Source organism: Tachyglossus aculeatus, chromosome 19 (assembly GCF_015852505.1).
Source record: "Tachyglossus aculeatus isolate mTacAcu1 chromosome 19, mTacAcu1.pri, whole genome shotgun sequence".
Classification (NCBI taxonomy): domain Eukaryota; kingdom Metazoa; phylum Chordata; class Mammalia; order Monotremata; family Tachyglossidae; genus Tachyglossus; species Tachyglossus aculeatus.
This window is the reverse complement of record NC_052084.1, coordinates 25739263-25766654: the sequence shown is the minus strand read 5'-3', so window position 1 is coordinate 25766654 and position 27392 is coordinate 25739263. Positions and strand designations below refer to the sequence as shown.

The 27392-nt window shown below is 47.4% G+C and overlaps 1 protein-coding gene across 1 annotated transcript in view; it reads right to left on the bottom strand.

Annotated features, from left to right (window-relative positions):
• The window catches only part of CDC40 (cell division cycle 40), a 39866-nt gene extending 13030 nt beyond the window's left edge, over positions 1 to 26836 (bottom strand). The window contains exons 1-5 of the mRNA XM_038760749.1: positions 26598 to 26836; positions 13893 to 13979; positions 4980 to 5109; positions 2962 to 3045; positions 1607 to 1746 (exon numbers count right to left, since the gene is read on the bottom strand). Coding sequence (XP_038616677.1) covers positions 1607 to 1746; positions 2962 to 3045; positions 4980 to 5109; positions 13893 to 13979; positions 26598 to 26822 — 666 coding nt within the window. The 5' untranslated portion in view covers positions 26823 to 26836. The remainder of the gene's footprint in view (positions 1 to 1606; positions 1747 to 2961; positions 3046 to 4979; positions 5110 to 13892; positions 13980 to 26597) is intronic.
• Between the last annotated feature and the right edge of the window lie 556 nt (positions 26837 to 27392).

Below are 27392 nucleotides of genomic sequence, written 5' to 3'. Positions count from 1 at the left end.
TTGGTGGAGCTGGGATTAGAACCCAGATCCTCTGATTCCCAGGCCCATCCTCTTTTCCACTAGGCCACACTGCACCCTTCTCAACGCCTCAGGGTGTTGAGCATAAATTGGGAAACATTTTGTAAAACAATGAAACGAGAAGCTATCTGGGGGTTCTAAAATGACGATGATCATCATCAATAAACGTGGGTTGAGCATCGACTGCCTACAAAGCAATGAGCGAGATTTGATTAAAAAGACAGTCAGACGAACTAGGGAACACTGGAAATGCTGTCATTACAGATCTGAACGGAAAAGGTGAACGGAAGGGCTACTTGGTTGGCTGTCGTGAGTCGGGATGGGCTCCGCGGTCTTGAGCAGGGACTGAGATTTCACACGAGTTTGAGCGGCCTGCCATATTTTCCTGAAAGCTCAATAAGTGGAATGTACGAATTTCTGGGGCAGGTGTCAGTAAGAGAAGGTGTCGCACTCCTGTCCCCACGAGGAACAAGCTACCGACGTGACAGTTGGGGAGACAAAAGGGAGAAACGCTGCTTATATTAGATTCACCCTAGTACTCAACGCGGCACATATTTAACAAATCTCCCACTCAAAATATGGAGGAGGTTGCTTTGCCAAGCGGCCGCCGCGCCGATAAACTATGGGAGAGGCTCGGTTTCCCTGAGGGCAATAACGATGGTATCTGTTAAGCGCTTACTATGTGTCGAGCACCGTTATAAGCGCTGGGCGAAAAAGGTCGGTAGGCTCGGAGAAGTGCGACGGAGGCCACGAGCGGGCTTAGAGTGGTCTGGGCTGCAGAATTTGAGACAACAATGGAAAACAAACACACACGCACGCCCCACTCGATCAGGTTTTTCTAGTGTGGGAGTCTAATCCAGCAAGGTCCCATAGGTTGGATTCCAAATGTCCCCTGGGGCCGGAGGAAAGGGAACCCGCAGTTTCCTAAGGCTCCAGCTCCAGCAAAACTTCTAGTGTGGGGGCTGTGCCTAAAGACCACACGATCCCATTTTGTAATTTCTCCAAGACAAGCTTGGCAAGCTTTCTGAACAAATCCTGACACCGAACAAATGATACGTTCCAACGGGAAAGGAATCGGGGCACTAAAGAAGTACATGAAGACAGTTCTATAAAATGGTTATCAAAATAATAACCGAGGGACAGAGAAGGACAGGTCTACCACCTCCTGGGGTTAGAGGTCTGGGGACGGGAGAATCTAGGTCCGCCCAAACCGGCCCTGTGCTGTCATTCCTGAAATCTGATGAAGGAAAGGGGTAATGGCATGATGATGATAAAGCATTTTCCATAACACGCTAATAAAAATAGAGTTGGCAACAGCATCATACATCAGTCTTCAAGCCCGTTTCTAAGCACCGATTAAACACAAAAAAATAACCTTAACAAAAAGCTCGCGAAAAAGTCAAAATCATTTTTGAGTAACACGAAAAACCCAACTGTGGACGGGATTATATTGGATTTTCCTACTGAATCCGATTTTGGCATTCCACTTGGCTGCTAATTGTCCCACAAGGGCACTCCAGCTAACGGGCGACTTCCTCCCCAAGCACAAGGGAGTCATGAAACACCTCTGAGAAACCCCAGTGCTTACTTCCGAAGGTTTGGCCACATCTTTTTCATCCACGTATTTAGCCCAGGGTCCCAAGAAACCATCAATATTTGAGGCATCATTTTCTTTGAACTTTTTCCTCTTTTCGGTCTTCTTCTGTCCGGTTTCAAACACGGTTAAACCTGTAATAAAGAGAGCTCTCTGAATTTAGCGTTTACTACTTTAAATAGAGGTTACGGTTTTTCTATGGCTGTTACATCTCAAAAGCACGCTCTTCTAGATGACATGGAAGAAATCTTCACCATGGAATACCCACAGTTCTACACCCTCTGTCCCAGAACTGACCGCTTCATCCCGTATTTTGGAATCCCCCTTGGAGTAAAGATGTCTACAACCTTTAAGGCATTTGGTGCACATCACCACGATCGTCAAGGATAAAGCAATGAATATCAGAAACTACTGTCGGTCATAAAGGAATCAAAACGATAACCGCGTTACCGCAACGAACTTTGGAAGAATTAAACTCCCAATTTTTCCCAGAGATATTGTCGGGGAAAGAAGCAAAGATGCAATCCAGGTATTCAAAAGACTTCTTTTAGCCAAAACTGCAGTTTTAACTCCCATCGACTACTCATGCCAACATCGAGCAAACTGACTCATGACTTTCACCTGATTTCCATTACCCTGCCCGTCTCTTTCTTCAGGGAGAGATCCCACTACTGATTTTAGCCTCAAAGAGCGAGGAAGGAGACGGGGCCAACGACAGGTAGGTGACGGCCTTAGGGGAATGACTTCAAACTGAGAGGGGAGGGAAGAGAGGGATGAGGAGAGAGAGAAAAAATGAAGCAGTACAAAGGGCACTGGGGCTTCGAGGGGCAAAGCAACTGGACCCCCTCCTTCTGCAAGCTCGCTTCGGTCCTCCAGATGCGAGAGGGGAGCGAGCAGAGGCCGCTCTGCTTCCCGTGGCCGTGGGGATCGTTCCGTAGTGGTTTTTACGCTCCCATTTCGCTGTACTAACAAGATCACTCAAGGGGAAGCTGAAAGAGGCCCACTAAGCCTCCCGGCTGATACGTCTCTCCCCACGGAGCTTCCGCAAGCCACCGAGGGGGAAGAAGAAAATCGAAAAGGCGACGAGGCTAGCGCTCTCAAGTTTCTCGACATCCTAGCGCAGGGCTTGCCATTGTGCATACTGGCCGGTCCTCTGTCAGAGATACTGCGACCAGGGCGGGAGGAAGGAAAGCGAGGCGACTAAAACATCCAAATCGAATAGTCAGACCCTGAAAAAACTGAGTCGCTAGTGGCTAGTTTTCTTTGAAGCTACAAAAGGCCAACAGTTAACTCGCGTGAGACATCCTAAGGGACTCCTCAACTGGCAACCCACGCACTAAGTACTTTACCTTGGTTTTTTTCAGCTTCTTCTACGGAGCCGATATACTTGGTAGCAACTTGGTGATTATCTAGCGAAGGGTCCAAGGCATAACCTGAGCGGGAAAAACAAAAGAGTGACCAGCATTATTGAACGCTTGGCTGTTCAAACCATTTCCTCAAGGTTTAAATGCCTCCCAAGTCAGACAGATACCTCGGCTTGTTTGGGGCAGGGGGATGAGGAGACAGACCGAGTTGGGGAGTGACTGACGAGGCATTGTCAACGGGAGCGAATGAGTGTCTCCAAAGAAGCACCGAGGGCCTCCCGGGAGGTAGACAGGCCCATCGGGAATCGGGAAAACAGCTGGCAATTGTGGGCGGCAGAGTCTGCAGTGGCTACGGAGGCAGCTGCATATCTCACACTCACTCGGTGGCATTTATTGAGCTCTTACTGTAAGCGGGACACTGAACTAAGTGTTATCAAACAACGAAGTCAACAGACATGCTCCCTGCCCAGCACGGGCACTTGGGCTGAGGGTCCTCGGGCCATCGATGAAGAAGCAGTGCGGCTCAGTGGGAAGAGCCCGGGCCCGGGAATCGGGGGACCCAGGTTCGAATCTCAGCTTTGCCACCTGTCTGCTGCGTGGCAACCGACGGTAGTTGTCGCCTCCTGCTCAGACACGGCCCGTCTCTTGCAAGTCCACCTGTACCCATCGATCAGTGGCATTTGTGGAGCCCCTGAGGTGCGTGACGCGCTGTAAGGACCCTCAGGTGGGTGCCATGCACCAGAATTGGCGGATACGTGCTTAATGAGTACCACAATTATCATTATTATTATTGTTATCATTGCACATTGTACAGAAAATTTTAAGAGTGTTTGGAAATGTGCTCCCCTATGTCGGCCAACACTCCTTATTGTACCTGTTATAATACTAAAAAATAACAATAACTGCGGTATTTTAAGTGCTTACTTTAAGCACCGGGGTGGATGCAAGGAAACCAGATTCGCCAAAGTCCCTGCCCCACGTGGGCCTCCCAGTCTTAATCCCCATTTTACAGGCACAGAGAAGAGAAGTGACCGGCCTAAGATGAAACAGCAGACAAGTGGCGGAGCCGGGATTTGAACTCACGACCTCTGACTCCCAAGCCCGGGCTCTTTCCTCTTAGCCACGGAGCAGGAATGGGAATGGACTGCTCCGAGCACGCTCTTGCTCCCGAAGACTTCATAAATGAACAGCGGCTCGTCTGTTCTTTTAGAGGACGACTCAATATCCTCCGAGAGATCTCCAAAAAGCCTTCCCTGACGAAGCCCTCCTTTCCTCTTCTCCCGCTCCCTTCTTTCATCCTCCCTCCAATCCTCACAGCACATACCTCAATAGCTGCCCATATCCGTAATTTATTTATTTATATTAAGGTCTGTCTCCTCTTCTAGACTGTGAGCTTGTGGGTGGCGAATGTGACTGTTGTTATACTGAACTCTCCCAAGAGCTTAGCACAGTGCTCTGCACAAAGTAAGCGCTCAATAAACATGACTGAATGAATGAATGAATCCTCTCCCGCAACTCTCGCCCCAATTTCACTTGCTCTGTGTTTTAGTTGTACTGATTCTACAGTTTTTGGCACACCAGAATGTCCAACATGAATCCAAGCCCTAACACTAGGGGAATGCTTACGCACACCTTAAATACCGAGGATGATTTCTACCCCTCTGAAGCCATCTCATAATTAATTTTGGAAACTTAAAAGTAATCAAGAAACTTATCTAAAATAAGGATTTGGGGAGAGAGAGCCTACAGAGTCTTCTTATCCTGTTTATCAAAATTTTCTTAAACGCCTAACTTGCCGGACGGAACCCAGGCTCCGCAAGTCAGCTGCATTCAAGACAAGCAACCAAGAGCTAGGCATTCAACCAAATTAAGCGCATCTAGACACTGTCCTACCAAACATTTGAGCTCTGTGGATTAAAAACCAGAAGGTGAAACAGAAGTACACACTTTGGGAGGGAAAATTCGCTCTTCCAGGTGGGAGGCCAGACTTGACGGTACCTTACCGTAGGTTGCGAAAGTCCTCCTCTGCTGTTCGAACATGAAATCGTTGATGTGAGTTGGTTCGGCGTAGCCGGAGAGCATGTTTCTAGGAGCTGACATCTGCTGAGTCCTGAATGGGTTTTCGGGCCCAAACTGCAACGTGGAAGCGTGCGAGCCGAGAAAACAGAAAAGCACGCAGAGGTGAAGAAAAAAGCAAAGCAGGAAGAACAGTTATCGAGTGTTTTCTCAATGTCCCTTAGAGCCGTTTTGAATTAGCTATTTCGAGAAGCACGTTTAGCTGAAAGACTCCACGTTAGCAGGATGCAATCGGAACGGGTCAGGGGTGGTGTGGGGACGGAGTTGGGGGCTATCATGGGCTCCTCGTCGGCTGAGAGCGATGGAGGGGCTTCCAGAAGGTTCTTTTGTCGGCCTCCTCCACTCAATCAATCAATCAATCAATTGTATTTATTGAGCGCTTACTATGTGCAGAGCACTGTACTAAGCGCTTGGGAAGTACAAATTGGCATCACATAGAGACAGTCCCTACCCAACAGTGGGCTCACAGTCTAAAAGGGGGAGACAGAGAACAGAACCAAACATACCAACAAAATAAAATAAGTAGGATAGAAATGTACAAGTAAAATAAATAAATAGAGTAATAAATATGTACAACCATATATACATATATACAGGTGCTGTGGGGAAGGGAAGGAGGTAAGACGGGGGGATGGAGAGGGGGACGAGGGGGAGAGGAAAGAAGGGGCTCAGTCTGGGAAGGCCTCCTGGAGGAGGTGAGCTCTCAGCAGGGCCTTGAAGGGAGGAAGAGAGCTAGCTTGGCGGATGGGCAGAGGGAGGGCATTCCAGGCCCGGGGGATGACGTGGGCCGGGGGTCGATGGCGGGACAGGCGAGAGCGAGGTACAGTGAGGAGATTAGTGGTGGAGGAGCGGAGGGTGCGGGCTGGGCAGTAGAAGGAGAGAAGGGAGGTGAGGTAGGAGGGGGCGAGGTGATTGACAGCCTTGAAGCCCAGGGTGAGGAGTTTCTGCCTGATGCGCAGATTGATCGGTAGCCATTGGAGGTTTTTGAGGAGGGGAGTAATATGTCCAGAGCGTTTCTGGACAAAGATAATCCGGGCAGCAGCATGAAGTATGGATTGAAGTGGAGAGAGACACGAGGGTGGGAGATCAGAGAGAAGGCTAGTGCAGTAGTCCAGACGGGATAGGATGAGAGCTTGAATTAGCAGGGTAGCGGTTTGGATGGAGAGGAAAGGGCGGATCTTGGCAATGTTGCGGAGCTGAGACCGGCAGGTTTTGGTGACGGCTTGGATGTGAGGGGTGAATGAGAGAGCGGAGTCGAGGATGACACCAAGGTTGCGGGCTTGTGAGACGGGAAGGATGGTAGTGCCGTCAACAGAGATGGGAAAGTCAGGGAGAGGACAAGGTTTGGGAGGGAAGACAAGGAGCTCAGTCTTCGACATGTTGAGCTTTAGGTGGCGGGCGGACATCCAGATGGAGATGTCCTGAAGGCAGGAGGAGATGCGAGCCTGGAGGGAGGGGGAGAGAGCAGGGGCAGAGATGTAGATCTGGGTGTCATCAGCCACTCGTTCCCTTGGTGCGTGGAGCTTCAAACTGTTACTGCACTGTGGCCCGTTTACTCTGGCACACTGTGGCAAATACTTACTTGAAAACAGATGCACCGCGATTAAAAAAAACATGCTTCCCCGATATATTTTACGGAGGAAAACCTCTCCCTCGGTGGTTTTAAGTTACCCACCCTTAAATCTCCTAGTTACAAACTGAAATGTGTCACAAATTCAACTTTACAGGGAATTAAAAATGAAAATTGAGAAAGCAATCACTGCGGCCGAATCTGCTCATCTTATTAGAAATCCGCTCCAAAGAAATCATACCCCTTCAAGGCTGTCTGAATCGAGCTCGGTTCCAGTTCCTGGAAAATAACTTTCCTGCTCAGCAGCTGTGATTTTAAGCCCATGATGGCTCAGTGCATTAAAGTTTAGCAAACAACTCGGGTATAAGATGCTTATGTGAAGCATCACGGAAAGAGCCCGGGCTTTGGAGTCGGAGGTCACGGGTTCAAATCCCAGCTCCGCCAACTGTCAGCTGTGTGACTTTGGGCAAGTCACTTCACTTCCCTGTACCTCAGTTCCCTCATCTGCAAAACGGGGATTAAAACTGTGAGCCCCCCAACCCGATCACCTTGTAACCTCCCCAGCGCTTAGAACAGTGCTTTGCACATGGTAAGCGCTTAACAAATACCATCATTATTATTATTATTATTCCCCCAAAAGCTTTCCTCGGGTTCATTACTCATCTACAAATTGGCAAGTTTTTAATGCTGGAAAGATAATTAGGGGGCAACTGACAAGCCCCAATCATGCAGGCTTCACCGAAGAGTTTTAACCATTTACCGGATTTTACATGGCTGAACTAAGCTACGTGAGGCTTTTAGCAGGCACAGGCCTGACTGGAAGTGGGTAGAAACCAATTGCGGACATTAGGAGACAATCTGGCTCTTTCCCGACATCTCAAAAATGGACCTACTGAGGGTAGATAACTGGTGAAAAGCACTTCCTTCCTGCAGTTCGAATCTAGTTTAACCAATGTTTCGGTCAAAAAAGTGATGATTCTTACTAGTCACCATTTTCAAAAGCATTGCTTCTACTTTATAGCCAAGAATAGCAATCCATTAGATGATTAAAACAGGACAAACTACAGGGGGGAACTACCACACTCTGAATTATAACCACCCCACAATATGTGCCCCATGGCTAGGACTTGTACAATTTGCCGAATTACCACAGAAAGGGGGGAAGAGACAGATCTGGTCAAAATAGGGGGGAGAAGGGGTGGCCTCTGAGTCCACGTCACCGGTTGTCACTAGAATAATCTGATTATCTTCACTTGAGAGTCAAACCTAATCCAACTTCCCCCCTCCCTCAACTTTTACCGTTTATTTTCTTTCCCCCGCAAACACTAGGATAATGACAAAGTTATCGATAGCCACGCAAAACACATCTGCCTTTCAGTAGCGGCCCCAGAATAAAAGCCCGGAAAGTAGCTTTGCAGGCCCTTTCGAGTAAGCAATCATCTTTAAAGGCACCTCAGACGTGAATCGGCAGGTCGTCGGCAATCAGTCGTCGTGATTCGAAAACAATACAGTAAGTAAAGGTAGCAGCAGTGAAATCTACTGAGCAATCCGGACGGCTTGTTTATAGTCTTGTATTTACAGCAATCTTTGTAAATAACGTTTCAATGACGTCATTAAACCGAGCTTAAGGATCATTTTTGTAAAAAAAAAAAAACGGCAATATCCCCGGTTCCAGACAACCGCAGCACCAAGTCCGGAGCTACGTGAGGCCTTACTTGCTGCCCTCGTTTGGATCTGTAAGCCAACATTATTTCTAATCATCAGAGGGAGGTTCCTTCCCCTTGGTGGCTTCCTTATCGGACCGGCGGGTCGGATTCTCCGCTCTGGCTGGTGGCTCGGGCCTGAGGTAGGACGCGGGTTAGAGGCGGAAAAGGCCAGAGTTCCTGGGCTGTCTTAGGTGGCCTCCCCCTCTCCCCCGCATCCCGTCTTCCCCCTTCCCATCGCTTTTCAACCAACCGACGTCTTCCGAGCTCCGGGGAATGGGAACGGTGGAGGAGCGATCGGCGGCTTGGAGTCCGCTCACGGATCTCTTTGGGCTCCGGCTCTCTTCGGCAGCTGCCTCTGGGTTGAAGTCATGCCCGGGGCGAAGAGAGCCGGCAAAAAGTCGGAGCAGGAGCAGAGGTGAGGGAAGATGGGGATGGGGAGAGGGTAGCGACGGGGGGGGGGTCACGTGGAGCCGGCTCCCTGCCGTCCGGCCAAGGACGAGGGGCTGGGACTCGGGCTCCCGACCCTCGGGATCCCGGACGGACAGAAGGGACTCGGCGGCATTTTCCCGCCCCCTCCTGCCGGCCCCAGTGACCGCTGTGCACGGCTTCGGCAGGGGCCTCACGCGTCCTCGGTTTAGGGAAAAATCTCTTCCCAACTGCCCAACTGGGAAGAGTGGGAGGCAATCCAGAAAGTCCCCGGGAATAACAGAAGGGAAGGTGCCGTGGGAGGAAATCAAGAAGGTCCCCGGGAATAACAGAAGGGAAAGCGACGGGAGGGATGAAGTGAGGATGGGAAGGGATCCATAGACGAGTCTGCACTTTCCTGTGGGGATTGGTGATCCTTCCAGGGCTGGTTGTAGAAGGGAATCTAACCAACGGCGGGAAAGTCTATTTCACTTGTACATATCTATTCTATTTATTTTATTTTGTTAGTATGTTTGGTTTTGTTCTCTGTCTCCCCCCTTTTAGACTGTGAGCCCACTGTTGGGTAGGGACTGTCTCTATATGTTGCCAATTTGTACTTCCCAAGGGCTTAGTACAGTGCTCTGCACATAGTAAGCGCTCAATAAATACGATTGATGATGATGATGATGATGAGGAAAAGGTTCCCCACGGCAAGGCCCTCTGAGATACATCCACGCTTTCAAGATGCACAGCACGGCTGTATCTTCGGGAATTGCCGAGGTCTCGGTAACTAAATGAATAATTCCTCCGTTCGGCATTTCCTCCTGCCTTCGGGACATCTCTACCTGGATGCCCTTTAGACACCCCAAACTTAATTTGTCCAGAACACGTTCGGCCCTCCGCCGTCTTTTCCATCACTGTAGACGACACCGATATTCTCCCTGACTCACGAGCCTCTGCCCTTCGTATTACCCATGTGCATAGCTATAAATCAGATATTTTAGTTTATTTTAATGTGTCTCCCCCTTTAGTCTAGGTTTGTTGTGGGCAGGGAACGTCAACCTACTCTGTCGCGTTGCACTCTCCCAAGTGCTCTGCACAGAGGAGGTGCTCAATAAATATCACTGATGATGATGGTGAGAGCCTCAAGTCATCTCTCTCATATACCCCTACACCGTAAGCTCCTCGTGGGCAGGAAACACGTCGACAGAATCTGTTATACTGTATTCCCAAGCACTTAACAGGGTGATCTGCCCTCGATATAGGATTCAACCCACATATTCAATACGTCATCAAATCCTATTTGTTTCTGCCTTCACAACATCACTAAAATCTTCCGTTTTCCTCTCCATCCAAACGGCTACTACACCGATTCAGGCACTTAGATCCTACCTTGAGTCCTCCACTGTCTTCTCCCTGACCTCTCTGCCTCCCCTCATCTGTTGCACGGTAATCGCCCAAGCTCGCAGTACAGTGCTCTGCATATTGGAAGCGCTCAATAAATACGATTGATTCCACTCTTTACTTCACTCCGCTGCCCAGATCGTTTTTCTGCAAAAACATTCAGTCCGCCACTCCCCACTCTTCGGGAATCTCCGGGGGTTATCTAGCCACTGCCACATTAAACAGGACCTCCTCACTACATATTTATTACTCTATTTATTTATTTATTTATTTATTTTGCTTGTACATTTCTATCCTATTTATTTTATTTTGTTGGTATGTTTGGTTCTGTTCTCTGTCTCCCCATTTTAGACTGTGAGCCCACTGTTGGGTAGGGACTGTCTCTATGTGTTGCCAATTTGTACTTCCCAAGCGCTTAGTACAGTGCTCTGCACATAGTAAGCGCTCAATAAATACGATTGATTGATTGATTGATTGATTGATTATTGGCTCGAGCTTTCAATCAGTTCCCCCCCTTACCTTGTGGACTTTTTTTTTAAATGGCATTTATTGAGCGCTATGTGCAAAGCACTGTTCTAAGCGCTGGGGAGGTTACAAAGCGATCAGGTTGTCCCACCGGGGGCTCACAGTCTCTCAATCCCCATTTTACAGATGAGGTAACTGAGGCCCAGAGAAGTTAAGTGACTTGCCCAAAGCCACACAGCTGACAAGTGGGGAGCCGGGATTTGAACCCATGACCTCTGACTCCAAAGCCCGGGCTCTTTCCACTGAGCCACGCCGCTTCTCTAAGCACGATCACTTTGCTCCTCTCCTGCCGACCTACTTACTGAACTTCTATTTCATCTATCTCTAGTTCATCATCTATTTCATCTATCTATCTAGAGAAGCAGCGTGGCTCAGTGGAAAAAGCCCGGGCTTTGAAGTCAGAGGTCACGGGTTCAAATCCCGGCTCCACCACTTGTCAACTGTGTGACTTTGGGCAAGTCACTTCACTTCTCTGGGCCTCAGTTCCCTCATCTGTAAAATGGGGATGAAGACTGTGAGCCCCACGTGGGACAACCCGATCACCCTGTAAATTCCCCAGCGCTTATAACAGTGCTCTGCACATAGTAAGCGCTTAATAAATGCCATTATCATTATTATTATTATTATCTCGCCGCTGACCCCTTTCCCAACGACCACCCCCCGGCCTGGGACTCCATTCACCTCTGTGGTAACAATGATAATAATTTTAGTATTTGCTAAGTGCTTACTACGGCCCAAGCACCAAGGGCCGTAGTAAAAAAACAGGGGTGTCCCACGCGGGGCTCACAGTCTTAATCCCCATTTTAGAGATGAGGAAACGGAGGCACAGAGAAGTCAAGTGACTTGCCCACGGTCACACAGCAGACAAGCGGCGGAGCTGGGATTAGAACCCACAATGGCTCCAACATGGGTTCCAACAGACCATCAATCTCCCCGCGTTCAATGCACATCTCCAAAAAAAAACCTTCCTCAATTAAGCCTTTATTTCCCCCACTTCCTCTCATCACCCTTGCACTTGAATTTGTACCCCACCCTCGGCCCTACCAGACATATCCAATAATTGATTTTAATGTCCGTCTCCCCCTCTAGCCAGTGAGCTTGTTTTGGGCAGGAAGCATGTCTACCTATTCCATTCCACTGCACTCTCCCAAGCGCTTAGTTCAGTACCCTGCACACGGTGAGCACTCCAATACCACTGATTGATCTCTAATTTTGAGTACTGAATAGTTGGGGATCAATATGAATTAGGGAAACTTACATTGTTAAAAAAAAAAAACCCTCTCTTTCCCTCTCTTCCTAGACAAGCCCCATCCTCCCAGACTGGACGTTCTCCCCCATCTCTGTTTTGCACCGAAATTATCTCCTCACCTCCCTTCTTCCCCCAACTCGGCTCCGCTGCCACCTTTTTCTCACCTGTTTCTTTCCTCGTGGCACTATAACAACCGGGAAAATGGCAGGTACTGTTTTAAAGTCGTTTACTGTACAAACCACAAATTCGAATGACTGCAAGCTAACCACCAGCCTTCCAATTCCAGCAAAACGAAGCAGAAAACGTGGAATCTTCTGGCCCCTTCACACATAGATCCCTTGATCGGATTTATTGAGCACTCACTGTGTGCAGGGCCTTGTACTAAGTGCTTGGGAGTGAGCACTATAACAGATTTGGGAGACACGTTCCCGGAAAAGAGGGAGTCCAGGGCTTGACAAGTTAGAGCGATCTGAAGGGTGGTGGCGTTCCTCTAGACCGAAAAACCCGTTGTGGACAGGGATTGTCTCTCTTTATGGCTGTACTGTACTTTCCAAGCGCTCAGTACAGTGCTCCGCAGACAGTACGATTGACTTGAACGTATTATGCGCTCCCAATCGTTCCGACGCTAACGGTGACCAGGATGGCAAATGACGAGGAATAGTTCTAGCACGATTAAATGACAAAGACGGCCAATGAAACTGGACTCTTTCACCACAAGCTTCGATTTCAATGTTCCTCCCCAAGCGGCTGAGGACCATCTGCTTCTCAGCCCATGAGCGCTTCTCCGCTCGGGTAAACCGACTCTCTGCCCCATTTGGCTGCTTTTATAATAATAATGACGGTATTTTGTTGAGCGCTTCCAACGTGCCGGGCACTGTTCTAAGCGCTGGGGGAGATAGAAGGTGATCAGGTGGTCTCACGTGGGGGCTCACCGTCTTCATCCCCATTTTAAGGATGAGGGAACTGAGGCACAGAGAAGTGAAGTGACTTGTCCAAGGTCACACAGCTGACAAGTGGCGGAGACGGGATTAGAGCCCACCGCCTGATTTCCAAGCCACGCTGCTTCCTTTTACGCAGTGCTTCCCCAAACCGTAGACCCCTCCTTCAATTCACGGCACCAACCGGCCCGCCTTCTTTCTTGGTTCAAACATACTCTTGAAATCTCAACTCTTCCACAAAGTCCTGCCTAAGTGGAATGACTATCCTTACTGTCACTACCGCTTCCCACTTTACTAAAAAATAACCCATTTTCCACTTCAGTTTTTGAATTTGTACCTAAATGTTCACGTTACTTTTCATTTCTTGCCTGCGATCCTTCTTTAACGTTCCCTCTCAAAATTGCTACAGACTTATGTCTAGGGCAACTCAACGTTTATTCATCCTTCTTCATGTCACTTAAGACTGTAAACCTTCTAGGGAGCAGAGACACGCCTGTTTAATTAGCTTTGGGTAATATTTTAAGTGTGGAAACCATCGCAGAAGTATTTGCCGGTTTCAAAGGATTTTAGCCTCCGACGGGTGAGGGGAAGGGGATAACTGAACCTAAGACTAGAAACTTTTATGAATAATCTCTTAATATCCACAAAAGGTTCTTAGTTCAGATAACTCCATTTTAAAAACGATTTAATATTTGCCTGCAACAAAGGGAATTTCAGGCTTGAAATTCTTAGCCACTTACAAATATCATAACCCACAACAGCTCAGACTCATACACAGAAAGCGATGGCTTTTGTCACAGGGAAATTATTTTTTCCTTTATCTGGAGGTTTCCACTTTCATTTACTGAAGGCAGGTTTACTCATCATTAAGCATTTATACCCCATCCCTTTGAAAAGATAACCTGAGCGGATACGATTTTTCAAGTCGCACTCCCCAACAAGCACACCGCTTGTTTAGATGCCGACTTTAGCCCCCCGGCTAAACGTCCCGGGGGGCAGAATACAGATCGTCAAGTTTAAAAAACAAAACTGGACTTTCTTACTTCAGGAGCAAACATCGTCTCATAGGAGGGATTGTACTGAACTTCCTTGATGGCAGGGTCAAGATGAACTCCCGTCTCCACATCCTCCTGAAAGAAACGAAATTAATCAACATTAATACCACGGATTTTACGCAACTTTCCTGTGGATGATAATGGCATATTACCCATCCTGGCGCTTTTAATCCCACCTACGATTATACTCACTATGGAAACCTGGCCAAATTTCCCTTCAGTTAAAAGGAATGCACGTCAGCTGCCGTCAAAGATCAAAACAAATAATTTCGGTAGGCAATATCTGGTGAATTGGTTCCAGTTGAAAATAAACCCTCTTTGCTATTCATTATTATTTTTTTTTCCTCTCCTGACTATAAAAGCAACAGTGTCATGCCCGGGGCCCAGATGAAATTTAATAAGCTCTGGCTCTCCTCTCTATGTGCTTTTTGTTCGACCGTACAAAGGGATCTGTTAGCGATTGAACTTAGTCCAGAACCCTAAATTTCCATTTCTTCAAATGCCCTGTTGCTTTTCCTCTTATCCTTATCCCTTATCCTCTCCAGCGAGCCAGCAGCATTTCCACCGTCCACGTATGCCTGGAAATCAACAGGCTCTCCTACCCATCTGTATTACGACCGTTTCCTAGATGTACCTAACATTATTTCAGAAGTGAGCTCTGTCTCTATATGTTGTCAATTTGTACTTCCCAAGCGCTTAGTACAGTGCTCTGCACATACTAAGCGCTCAATAAATACGACTGATGAAGTGAGCAAAAACTACTGGTCACGGCAGTAGCAGTTATCCAACACCCATGTGGAGGGGGTCAATCAACCAACCAATCATGTTTATTAGGCGGTTACTGTTTGCATAACAAGCGCTTAGTACAGTGCTCTGCACACAGTAAGCGCTCAATAAACACGATTGAATGAATGAATAAAACTGTACTAAGCACTTGGGGGAATTCAGCTCAGCTGGTAGAGCGGAGGACTGTAGTGGTGAATCCTTAGATCGCGGATTCGATTCCAGCTCGAAGGACTGTGTGATTTTTTTTTTAGAAAAGCAGCGTGGCTTAGTGAAAAGAGCAGGGGCTCGGGAGTCAGAGGTCGTGGGTTCAAATCCCGGCTCCGCCACTTGTCAGCTGGGCGACTCTGGGCAAGTCACTTCACTGCTCTGTGCCTCAATCTGTAAAATGGGGATTAAGACTGTGAGCCCACAACCTGATTACCCTGTATCTACCCCAGGGCTTAGATCAGTCCTGGGCACACAGTAAGCACTTAACAAGTACCATCATAATTATTATTATTATTATAACAGGGTACGTAGTCCTGTTCCCTGCCCAAAAGCAGCTTACGGTCTAGAAGGGGGACACAGACATTAAAATAAATAACGGAGATAAACATAAATGCTGAAGGTGGAATGACTAGACTGTGAGCCCACTGTTGGGTAGGGACCGTCTCTATGTGTTGCCAACTTGTACTTCCCAAGCGCTTAGTACAGTGCTCTGCACACAGTAAGCGCTCAATAAATACGATTGATTGATTGATTGAATAAATCATTACAGTACTTGGTAAACACTTAATATACACCAAACACTGGTCTAAGCGCTGGGATAGATATAGGTTAATCAGGTTGGTCACAGTCCCTGTCCCACAAGGGCTTCACAGTCTAAAGTAGGAGGGAGCAGGATTGAATCCCGATTTTACAGCTGAGGTAACGAAAGCACAGAGAAGTTCAGTGATTAGCCCACGGACACACAGCAGGCACATGGCAGAGCCAGGATTAGAACCCAGGTCCACGCTCTTTCCACTATTTATTGCAGGCTGCTTCTGAATAAAGGGTACAAATCCAAGTGTGAGGGTGACCTAACGGGGAGAGAGAGTCAAAGAAATGAGGGCTTAGTGGGGGGAGACATCTCTTGGAAGAGATGGGATTTTAATATGGTTTAAATAAGGGTTTTGAAAGTGGAGAAGACACAAGAGTTTAAGTAGATTAACAAATTAGTATAATGGATAAAATCACTCATTCCAATCTGCCAAATACTTGACTTTTCAGTCGATCAGTAGAGGGTAACAGGTTGGTACAATGGATAAAAAAAATAATAATAATAATTGGCATTTGTTAAGCACTTACTATGTGCAAAGCACTGTTCTAAGTGCTGGGGAGGATACAGGGTGATCAGGTTGTCCCACGTGGGGCTCACAGTGTTAATGCCCATTTTACAGATGAGGTAACTGAGGCCCAGAGAAGTTAAGTGACTTGCCCAAGATCACACAGCAGACACGTGGCGGAAGCGGGATTTGAACCCATGACCTCTGACTCCAAAGCCCGTGTTCTTTCCACTGAGCCACGCTGCTTCTCCACTAGTCATTCGTGAAAATTGTCCGTTTTACCATCCAGATGAATCAGCAGAAGGTAAACTGAACCTCTCCAGAGTTACCAAACAGCGGAACAAATCAATATCCATCTACATGGAGGCACGAAAAATTACACAGTGAACCCCATTTTTAAAGTTCGGGAAGATCTAGGCATCAAATGCTATTTTCCGGGAAGTTAGGAATTGAGTCCAAGACAAACTCCAATGAGACACGATTCCTGCCAAAACACTCACAGTATTATTTAGTTCTTAGACTGTGACACCCCTCCAAGGTCAGGGACCATTAACAATTCCCATCTGGGTAGTCTCTCGCAGCACTTAGCACAGTGCTCTGCACACGGCGCTTAATAAATATGATTAACTACTGATTTCCTCTCTTCCGGAGGAGGCGAGGGGGTTCAGGGAGACCGAAGAATCCCGTTCTTTTTTTTAGCCCGTGACTTTTCCAATTCAGCGACCCAGAATAAAGACAGCCACTACATTCACGGGGTCGAACCTAATACTCCCACCTTTTGTCCGGGGAACACGGCACGAGAGACACCGAGCTTGCTATCGTACTACACACCAAAAATACAAGTCCGATCTTCCCAACTACCCGCAGAATGTTTCTGGGGCAAAAGATGAATGATAAAAACAAAACAAAAGCCAACCTATTCTTGACGGTCATGCCCTGAAAATGAACACAGGGCTGGTTGTTGTGATCCTCCCTTACAACGCTGACAGATACAATCACTCCTCCTGTAGCCCACGATTTGGCTAAACATTGTTGGGAAAATAGGGAGCATTTGACCCAAGCCAGAACCCCATGTGAGACAGAGGCTGGACGGATGTGTATTTATTTACCCCGGTGCTTAATTCAATGCTTGGCACCTAAAAAGCGCTTAACAATAATAATAATAATTAAGCTGCTCAAAGAACTGAACAAAATCCAGAGCGTGTCCAATACAGTGCCCTGCACTCAAGAAGCCTCAACTTTTCTGCCTCGCTCTTCAAATCTGCAATACCACATCCTCACCCCTTCTCGTGGTGAAATCCCTCTTTTTGTAGGAGACATTCCCCAAAGAAATCTTTATTTTTTCCGGTACTTTCTAGATCGTGAGCTTTTTGCGGGCGGGGGGCACGTCTACCCACTCTGTTGGTATCTCTACCAACTCTCCTGGGCGCTTCGTACAACGCTCCGCATACAGTAGACGCTCAGTAAGTATCATGAATCGATGGATTGATTGGTCAGCCCCTACTCTGTGTCAAACCCCGTTCTAAACGCTGGGGTTGACTCGAGTTGATCGGGTTGGACACGGTCCCTGCCCCAGATGGACAAACAGTCTAAGTAGGAGGGAAAACAGTCAGCGAACCCCCTCGCCCCAAGTCACACAGCAGGCGAGGGGCAGAGCTGGGATTAGAACTCGCATCCTCTGATGCCCAAGCTCTTTCTACGAGGGCGATAACCCGTCAAGTTCCTTGCAAGTCGAGATAATAACACCTAACTCTAGTATCCTCCCCCAGTATCTTGGTAGACTGCTCCGAAGACCCCGGGCAAATACAATCGACTGAGGTTAAAAAACAAAACAAAAAAAATCAAACAAAACCCAACTGAAGACAAGTTCGGATGAGACACCACTAGAACTGGGCAACATTTGGAAGAGACACATTTCTCCTGGAAATCCCCGTGGTAAGTACGGAAAATTCCACTGTTTACTCGTTCTGATGTCTGTCTCCCCTCTTCTAGACCGTAAGCCCGGTGTGGGCAGGGATTGTCTCTCTTTATCGCTGAATGGTACTTTCCAAGCGCTTAGTACAGTGCCCCACACACAGTAAGCGCTCAATAAATGTGGATGAATGAATGAAAGAACGAACTAGGCGAACCTAAACAGGTCACGATGGGAATCCTGACATCGAATAGGTGGAAAAGGGAATTTCAGGTGAGAGGCGAGTTCAGAGCCCGAGGAAAAAGTTTAAACTCGGTAGGCGGCTTCTTGGAGGGATGGACAATTGAGCGGGGAAATTAAGCCTTCTCTCAAGACGCGCGGACGCTGATAGCTAGTCCCCTTTGCAGGTCCACGAACGTGCAGTTTGGAAGAGTAATGTGTATTTTCTTCAGAAATCCCCTGCCCCAAATTTTGCAAGCACCTTCCGAAATCGGGCAGGTCCAGGAGTTAAGAGTATTAAAGAGTAGAAGAGCTAATTCCGACTCAAAAATTACACGAGAAAACGGAAAAACAATCCTGCAAACAAACATAGTCTGCATTTAGTTAGAAAGGCCCGGGCAATACCATTCCCTCATTCCTAAGCCCCCAGAGGATTTAAGGCCAATTAAGCAAGCAAGGAAAATGGACAGGGCGAATCACACAGGATTTCTTCTCGGCTTTAATCATCTATAAGGAATAACGTGTGGCAAATGAGGCCATCCCATGGTCACAGAGACTTATGCGGTCTATCCCTCGGCGATTCTAAATGACTCCTATGAGAAACGCTAAATGATAATCGCTTTATAAAAGGCCTGACGTTTCTCGCTGAGTTACAAAACGGCTCGCTTTCTGTCAAGTTCAAAAAAAAGGTCTTTGTCGAATGGATTTACTTCCAACGGAAGGGCTGACGGAAAAGAGAAAAAACCTAGGCACGCAGTTTTATTTGCGGGGGAAAGAGTTTTGCATTAAGTGCACGGTGGAGATGATACTTTGGAGGTTACTCCCTCTTTCTCGGTGACTTTCCTTTTTAAGAAAAGGGTCTTTCTGGCTTACTTGGGGGGGAAGTTAAGCGATGCGAATGGAGAAGATGGGTGAATTCTCAAACCGCTGCAAACTCTGCTGCGTGTTCTTCCAAAAGGATAGCGGTGGAAGGAGCAGGAGAATCCTTGGAGGTATCAGGCCCGAGGACCCGGGCCGAGGAAAGCCAGAAGGATCGAGGTGACGTGCATTTCATTTCCCTTCCTTCCCTATTGCTCTGGTGGAGTGACTTGCTGTAAGGAGAAAGAAATCTAGGGCTTTCATTTCCGCCCTCCTTCAAAAGAGAAAAAAAATCCCAGGGCGGAAAAGCCCCTCAGGCCAGGAAAGTTTTTCCACCGCTGTCAGAAGTTCACTGAAGGACCCCTGGGCCCGGAGAATTTCGAGGCCAGAAGCATAAAATATATGGCACGAGCCTTCCAATCTAACGAGGAAGATGGCACAGGAAAGAAACAAACCATAAACTGCAGAAGCGGTAAAAATACAAAAGGAAATCGGTCTTTCTTGAGGAACTCATCGGCTTGCGTGGTCCTGTGTAAAACCTCCAATCAACCACTGACTGAGCCCTGATTCTGGCCAGAGCTCCGAACCGAGCGCACGGGAGAATATAACAGAGTTTTTCCCGCTTAGGAAAGAGGAACACGTGGAATTCCCCTCCGTGTATTTGATTCCGGCGCCTAGTCCAATGCTCCGCGCACAGCAAGCCCTTAATAAATACCATTACTACTACACTGTGACCTCTGTCCGCCAGGAACCGATCACCGGTCGATCGATAAATCCGATTTACAAAGCGCTGTGCCCTTGGGAGAGGACGATGCGGCAGACCTGTTCTCTGCCCACGAGGCGCTTATGATCTGGCGGGGGGGGGGCAGAGCTAATTCTATAATTAGTAATTATAATCAATAATTCTATAATTCTAATAATTATATCCATTAATATCTATTAATACATCTATTAATAGATAATAGATATTGTATTTTATAATATATTAATAGTTAATAATATTGATGATTGATAATATATTAGTATATCATCAATCGTATTTATTGAGCGCTGACTATGTGCAGGGCACTGTACTAAGCGCTTGGGAAGTACAAACTGGCAACATATAGAGACGGTCCCTACCCAACAGCGGGCTCACAGTCTAAAAGGCTCACAGTCTATAATATTATACGTTAATATAGATATTGTACTTCCCAAGCGCTTAGTCCAGTGCTCTGCACACAGTAAGCGCTCAATAAATACGATTGATGATGATGCTGATGATAGATGAATTACGGAGATGGAAGTAAATGCTGTTGGGCAGAATAAAGTGGGCCAGCCCAAATGCAAAGGTGATGCAGAAAGGAGAGGGAACCGGGGGAATGAGGGCCAACCGGGGAAGGCCTCTCGGAGATGTGACTTTAATAAGCGCTTAGTACAGTGCTCTCGGCACACGGTAAACGCTCGATAAATACGGCCGATTGAATGACGTCACCCGTATGGATCGGACGGGGGACGAGACAAGAGGCAGGGAGGACGGCAATCGTCCGGAGGATGCGATCGTCGAGGCGGGAAAAAGCGCGGATCCGGGCAGCCGTGCGACCGTGGAACCGACGGGACGGGCGGCATTCCCGACTCTCGGAAGGAGGAAGCAAGAGGATAACGGTACGGGCGACGTGGGGACCTTTCCAAGTGCTTAGCACACGGTCAGCGCTCAATAAATAGAATTGAATGAATGAACGACTGTCTCTGCGGCCCAACTGTCCTCTCCCGAGCGCTTAGTGCAGTGCTCTGCACGTGGTCAGCGCTCAATAAATAGAATTGAATGAATGAACGACTGTCTCTGTGGCCCAACTGTCTTCTCCTGAGCGCCTAGTGCAGTGCTCGGCACACGGTCAGCACTCAATAAATAGAACTGAATGAATGAATGACTGTTTCTGCGGCCCAATTGTCCTCCCCCGAGCGCTCAGTGCAGTGCTCTGCACGCAGTCAGCGCTCAATAAATGCGACTGAATATAGAATGTCTTTATCTGTCGCCTAACTGTTCCTCCCAAGTGTTTAGTCCAGTGCGCTGCCCGCAGGCAGCGCTCAACGAATGAATGAATGACCGATTGGCTCAGTGGAAAGAGCCCGGGCTTTGGAGTCCGAGGTCATGGGTTCGAATCCCGGCTCCGCCAACTGTCAGCTGTGTGACTTTGGGCAAGTCGCTTCACTTCTCTGAGCCTCAGTTCCCTCATCTGGAAAATGGGGATGAAGACTGTGAGCCCCACGTGGGACAACCTGATCACCTTGTATCCCCCTCCAGCGCTTAGAACAGTGCTTGGCACATAGTAAGCGCTTAATAAATACCATTATTATTAATATTATTATTATTATTATTATTATCTGGGGCCTAACTGTCCTCTCCCCAGTGCTCTGCACACAGTCAGCGCTCAATCACCTCCCCAGCGCCTAGAACCGGGCTTTGCACATAGTAAGCACTTAACAAATGGCATTAATATTATTATTATATTATTATTAATGAAGACAATGCAATGAATGAATGATCATCTCTGAGTGGGGCCGGTCTGCTCTCTCCCCAGCGCTTAGAACAGTGCTTGGCACATAGGAGGCACTTAATCAATCAATCAATCAATCGTATTTATTGAGCACTTACTGTGTGCAGAGCACCGTACTAAGCTCTCGGGAAGGACAAGTTGGCAACATATGGAGACAGTCCCTACCCAACAGTGGGCTCACAGTCTAGAAAGGGGAGACAGAGAACAAAACCAAACATACTAATAAAATGAAATGAATAGAATAGATATGTACAAGTAAAATAAATAAATAAATAAATAGATAGATAGAGTAATAAATATGTACAAACATGTATACATATATAAGATGGAGAGGGGGACGAAGGAGTAAATACCATTATTATTATTAGAACAGTAATTGGCATATAATAGGCGCTTAATAAACGCCATCATTGTTATTATCATTAATCAAAACGATGGAGTTAATGAATGAATGAACGATCATCTCTGGGTGGGGCCGGTCTGCCCTCTCCCCAGCGCTTAGAACAGTGCTAGGCACGTAGTAGGCGCTTAATAAATGTCATTATTATCATTATTATTATGAATCAAGACGATGGAATGAATGAATGAATGATCGTCTCTGGGTGGGGACGGTCTGCCCTCTCCCCAGCGCTTGGAACAGTGCTTGGCACATATAGTAGGTGCTTAACAAATACCATCATTATTATTAGAACAGTGCTTGGCACATAAGAGGTGCTTAATAAATGCCATAATTAATCAAGAAGATGGAATGAATGAATGAATGAATGATTGTCTCTGGCTGGGGCCGGTCTGCCCTCTCCCCAGCGCTTAGAATAGTGCTTGCCACATATAGTAGGCGCTAAAAAAATACCATCACTATTACTAGAACAGTGTTCGGCACATAGTAGGCGCTTAATAAATGTCATTATTATTATTATTATTATGAATCAAGACGATGGAATGAATGAATGAATGATCATCTCTGGCTGGGGCCGGTCTGCCCTCTCCCCAGCGCTTAGAACGGTGCTTGGCACGTAGTAGGCGCTTAACAAATACCATCATTATTATTAGAACAGTGTTTGGCACATAGTAGGCGCTTAACAAATACCATCATTATTATTAGAACAGTGTTTGGCACATAGTAGGCGCTTACTAAATGCCATTATTATTATTATTATGAATCAAGACGATGGGATGAATGAATGAATGGTCGTCTCTGGGTGGGGCCGGTCTGCCCTCTCCCCAGCGCTTAGAACAGTGCTTGGCACATATAGTAGGCGCTTAACAAATGCCATCACTATTATTAGAACAGTGTTCGGCACACAGTAGGCGCTTACTAAATGCTACTATTATTATTATTATGAATCAAGGCGATGGGATGAATATGAATGGTCGTCTCTGGGTGGGGCCGGTCTGCCCTCTCCCCAGCGCTCAGAACAGGGCTTAGCACATATAGTAGGCGCTTAACAAATACCATCACTATTATTAGAACAGTGTTTGGCACACGGTAGGCGCTTACTAAATGCCATTATTATTACGAATCAAGAAGATGGTATGAATGAATGATCGCCTCTGGGTGGGGCCGGTCTGCCCTCTCCCCAGTGCTCAGAACAGTGCTTGGCACATATAGTAGGCGCTTAACAAGCACCATCACTATTATTAGAACAGTGTTTGGCACATACGAGGCACTTACTAAATGCTGTTATTATTATTATTATGAATCAAGATGATGGAATGAATGAATAAACGATCGCCTCTGGGTGGGGCCGGTCTGCCCTCTCCCCAGCGCTTAGAACAGTGCTGGGCACATATAGTAGGCGCTTAGCAAATACCATCATTATTATTAGAACAGTGTTTGGCACATAGTAGGCGCTTAATAAATGCCATTATTATTATTATGAATAAAGAAGATGGAATGAATGAACGATCGTCTCTGGGTGGGGCCGGCCTGCCCTCTCCCCAGCGCTTAGAACAGTGCTGGGCACATACAGTAGGCGCTTAACAAATACCATCACTATTATTAGAACAGTGTTTGGCACATAGTAGGCGCTTAATAAATGCCATTATTATTATCATTATTATGAATCAAGACGATGGAATGAATGAATAAACGATCGTCTCTGGGTGGGGCCGGTCTGCCCTCTCCCCAGCGCTCAGAACAGTGCTGGGCACATATAGTAGGTGCTTAACAAATACCATCACTATTATTAGAACAGCGTTTGGCACATAGTAGGCGCTTACTAAATGCCATTATTATTATTATTATTATGAATCAAGACGATGGGATGAATGAATGGTCGTCTCTGGCTGGGGCAGGTCTGCCCTCTCCCCAGTGCTTAGCACATAGTAGACGCTTATCAAATACCATCATTATTATTAGAGCAATGCTTGGCACATAGTAGGCGCTTAATAAATGCCATTATTTTATTATTATGAATCAAGACGACGGAATGAATGATCGTCTCTGGGAGGGGCCGGCCTGCCGTCTCCCCAGCGCTTAGAACAATGCTTGTCACACATAGTAGGCGCTTAACAAATACCATCACTATTATTAGAACATCGTTCGGCACATAGTAGGCGCTTAATAAATGCCATTATTTTATTATTATTATGAATCAAGACGATGGAATGAATGAATGAATGATCGCCTCTGGGTGGGGCCGGTCCGCCCTCTCCCCAGCGCTTAGAACAGTGCTTCGCACATATAGTAGGCGCTTAACAAATACCATCACTATTATCAGAACAGCGTTTGGCACATAGTAGGCGCTTAATAAATGCCATTATTATTGTTATTATTATGAATCAAGGCGATGGGATGAATGACTATGAATGGTCGTCTCTGGCTGGGGCCGGCCTGCCCTCTCCCCAGCGTTTAGAACAGTGCTTCGCACATATAGTAGGCGCTTAACAAATACCATCACTATTATCAGAACAGCGTTTGGCACATAGTAGGCGCTTAATAAATGCCATTATTATTGTTATTATTATGAATCAAGGCGATGGGATGAATGACTATGAACGGTCGTCTCTGGGTGGGGCCGGCCTGCCCTCTCCCCAGCGCTTAGAACAGTGCTGGGCACGTAGTAGGCGCTTAACAAATACCATCATTATTATTAGAACAGCGTTTGGCACATAGTAGGCGCTTAATAAATGCCATTATTATTGTTATTATTATGAATCAAGGCGATGGGATGAATGACTATGAATGGTCGTCTCTGGCTGGGGCCGGCCTGCCCTCTCCCCAGCGTTTAGAACAGTGCTTCGCACATATAGTAGGCGCTTAACAAATACCATCACTATTATCAGAACAGCGTTTGGCACATAGTAGGCGCTTAATAAATGCCATTATTATTGTTATTATTATGAATCAAGGCGATGGGATGAATGACTATGAACGGTCGTCTCTGGGTGGGGCCGGCCTGCCCTCTCCCCAGCGCTTAGAACAGTGCTGGGCACGTAGTAGGCGCTTAACAAATACCATCATTATTATTAGAACAGCGTTTGGCACATAGTAGGCGCTTAATAAATGCCATTATTATTGTTATTATTATGAATCAAGGCGATGGGATGAATGACTATGAATGGTCGTCTCTGGCTGGGGCCGGCCTGCCCTCTCCCCAGCGCTTAGAACAGTGCTTCGCACATATAGTAGGCGCTTAACAAATACCATCACTATTATTAGAACATCGTTCGGCACATAGTAGGCGCTTAATAAATGCCATTATTTTATTATTATTATGAATCAAGACGATGGAATGAATGAATGAATGATCGCCTCTGGGTGGGGCCGGTCCGCCCTCTCCCCAGCGCTTAGAACAGTGCTTCGCACATATAGTAGGCGCTTAACAAATACCATCACTATTATTAGAACAGCGTTTGGCACATAGTAGGCGCTTAATAAATGCCATTATTATTGTTATTATTATGAATCAAGGCGATGGGATGAATGACTATGAATGGTCGTCTCTGGCTGGGGCCGGCCTGCCCTCTCCCCAACGATTAGAACAGTGCTTCGCACATATAGTAGGCGCTTAACAAATACCATCACTATTATCAGAACAGCGTTTGGCACATAGTAGGCGCTTAATAAATGCCATTATTATTGTTATTATTATGAATCAAGGCGACGGGATGAATGACTATGAATGGTCGTCTCTGGGTGGGGCCGGCCTGCCCTCTCCCCAGCGCTTAGAACAGTGCTGGGCACGTAGTAGGCGCTTAACAAATACCATCATTATTATTAGAACAGCGTTCGGCACATAGTAGGCGCTTAATAAATGCCATTATTATTGTTATTATTATGAATCAAGGCGATGGGATGAATGACTATGAATGGTCGTCTCTGGCTGGGGCCGGCCTGCCCTCTCCCCAGCGTTTAGAACAGTGCTTCGCACATATAGTAGGCGCTTAACAAATACCATCACTATTATCAGAACAGCGTTTGGCACATAGTAGGCGCTTAATAAATGCCATTATTATTGTTATTATTATGAATCAAGGCGATGGGATGAATGACTATGAATGGTCGTCTCTGGGTGGGGCCGGCCTGCCCTCTCCCCAGCGCTTAGAACAGTGCTGGGCACGTAGTAGGCGCTTAACAAATACCATCATTATTATTAGAACAGCGTTCGGCACATAGTAGGCGCTTAATAAATGCCATTATTATTGTTATTATTATGAATCAAGGCGATGGGATGAATGACTATGAATGGTCGTCTCTGGCTGGGGCCGGCCTGCCCTCTCCCCAGCGCTTAGAACAGTGCTGGGCACGTAGTAGGCGCTTAACAAATACCATCATTATTATTAGAACAGCGTTCGGCACATAGTAGGCGCTTACTAAATACCATTATTATTATGAATCAAGAAGACGGAATGAATGAATGATCGTCCCTAGATGGGGCCGGCCTGCCCTCTCCCCAGCGCTTAGAACAGTGCTTGGCACATATAGTAGGCGCTTAACAAATACCATCCCTATTATTAGAACATCGTTCGGCACATAGTAGGCGCTTAATAAATGCCGTTATTATCGTTATTATGACGATGATAGAGGCGAGGGGCTGAGTGAGTGAGTGAGTGCGCGGAGCGGCCGGGCCCTCACCCTGACGGCCACCTCCGGGGCGGAGTCCACGACGGGGGCGCGGATGGGGAGGCCGGCGGGCCGGGGCCGGGGCTGGGGCTGGGGGTGACGATGACGGCGGCGGTGATGTCGGTCCCCTTCCTCCTCCTCCTCCTCCTCCTCGTCGTCCTCCTCCTCCTGCCCGTCCGAGTCGGAGCCCGAGCCGGACCCGTAGGAGGCGGCCAGGGCCGCGATGGCGAACGACATCGCCGCGGGTCGGGCCCGGACCGGAAGTGACGCCGGAAGCGGGGGGGGCGCGCGCCCCGCCACACGCCCGGACCGGATGTGACGTCGGGGACGGAGGGGGGCGGACCGGATGTGACGACGGGCGGACACCCCCCCCAGGACCGGAAGTCCCGCCCCCCGGGCCGCCCAACCGCCCGCGGCCGTGGGGAAGCCTTCCCTTCATTCATTCATTCATTCAGCCAGTCAGTCAGTCAGTCATTCCTTCAGTCATTCATTCCTTCCTTCCGTCCTTCATTCATTCATTCATTCCTTCAGTCAGTCATTCCTTCAGTCATTCATTCCTTCCTTCCGTCCTTCATTCATTCATTCCTTCAGTCATTCAGTCAGTCATTCCTTCCTTCCTTCCGTCCTTCACTCATTCATTCAGTCAGTCATCCATTCAGTCATTCATTCCTTCCTTCCGTCCTTCATTCATTCATTCAGTCATTCCCTCAGTCATTCGTTCAGTCAGTCATTCCCTCAGTCATTCATTCCTTCAGTCATTCAGTCAGTCATTCCTTCCTTCCTTCCGTCCTTCACTCATTCATTCAG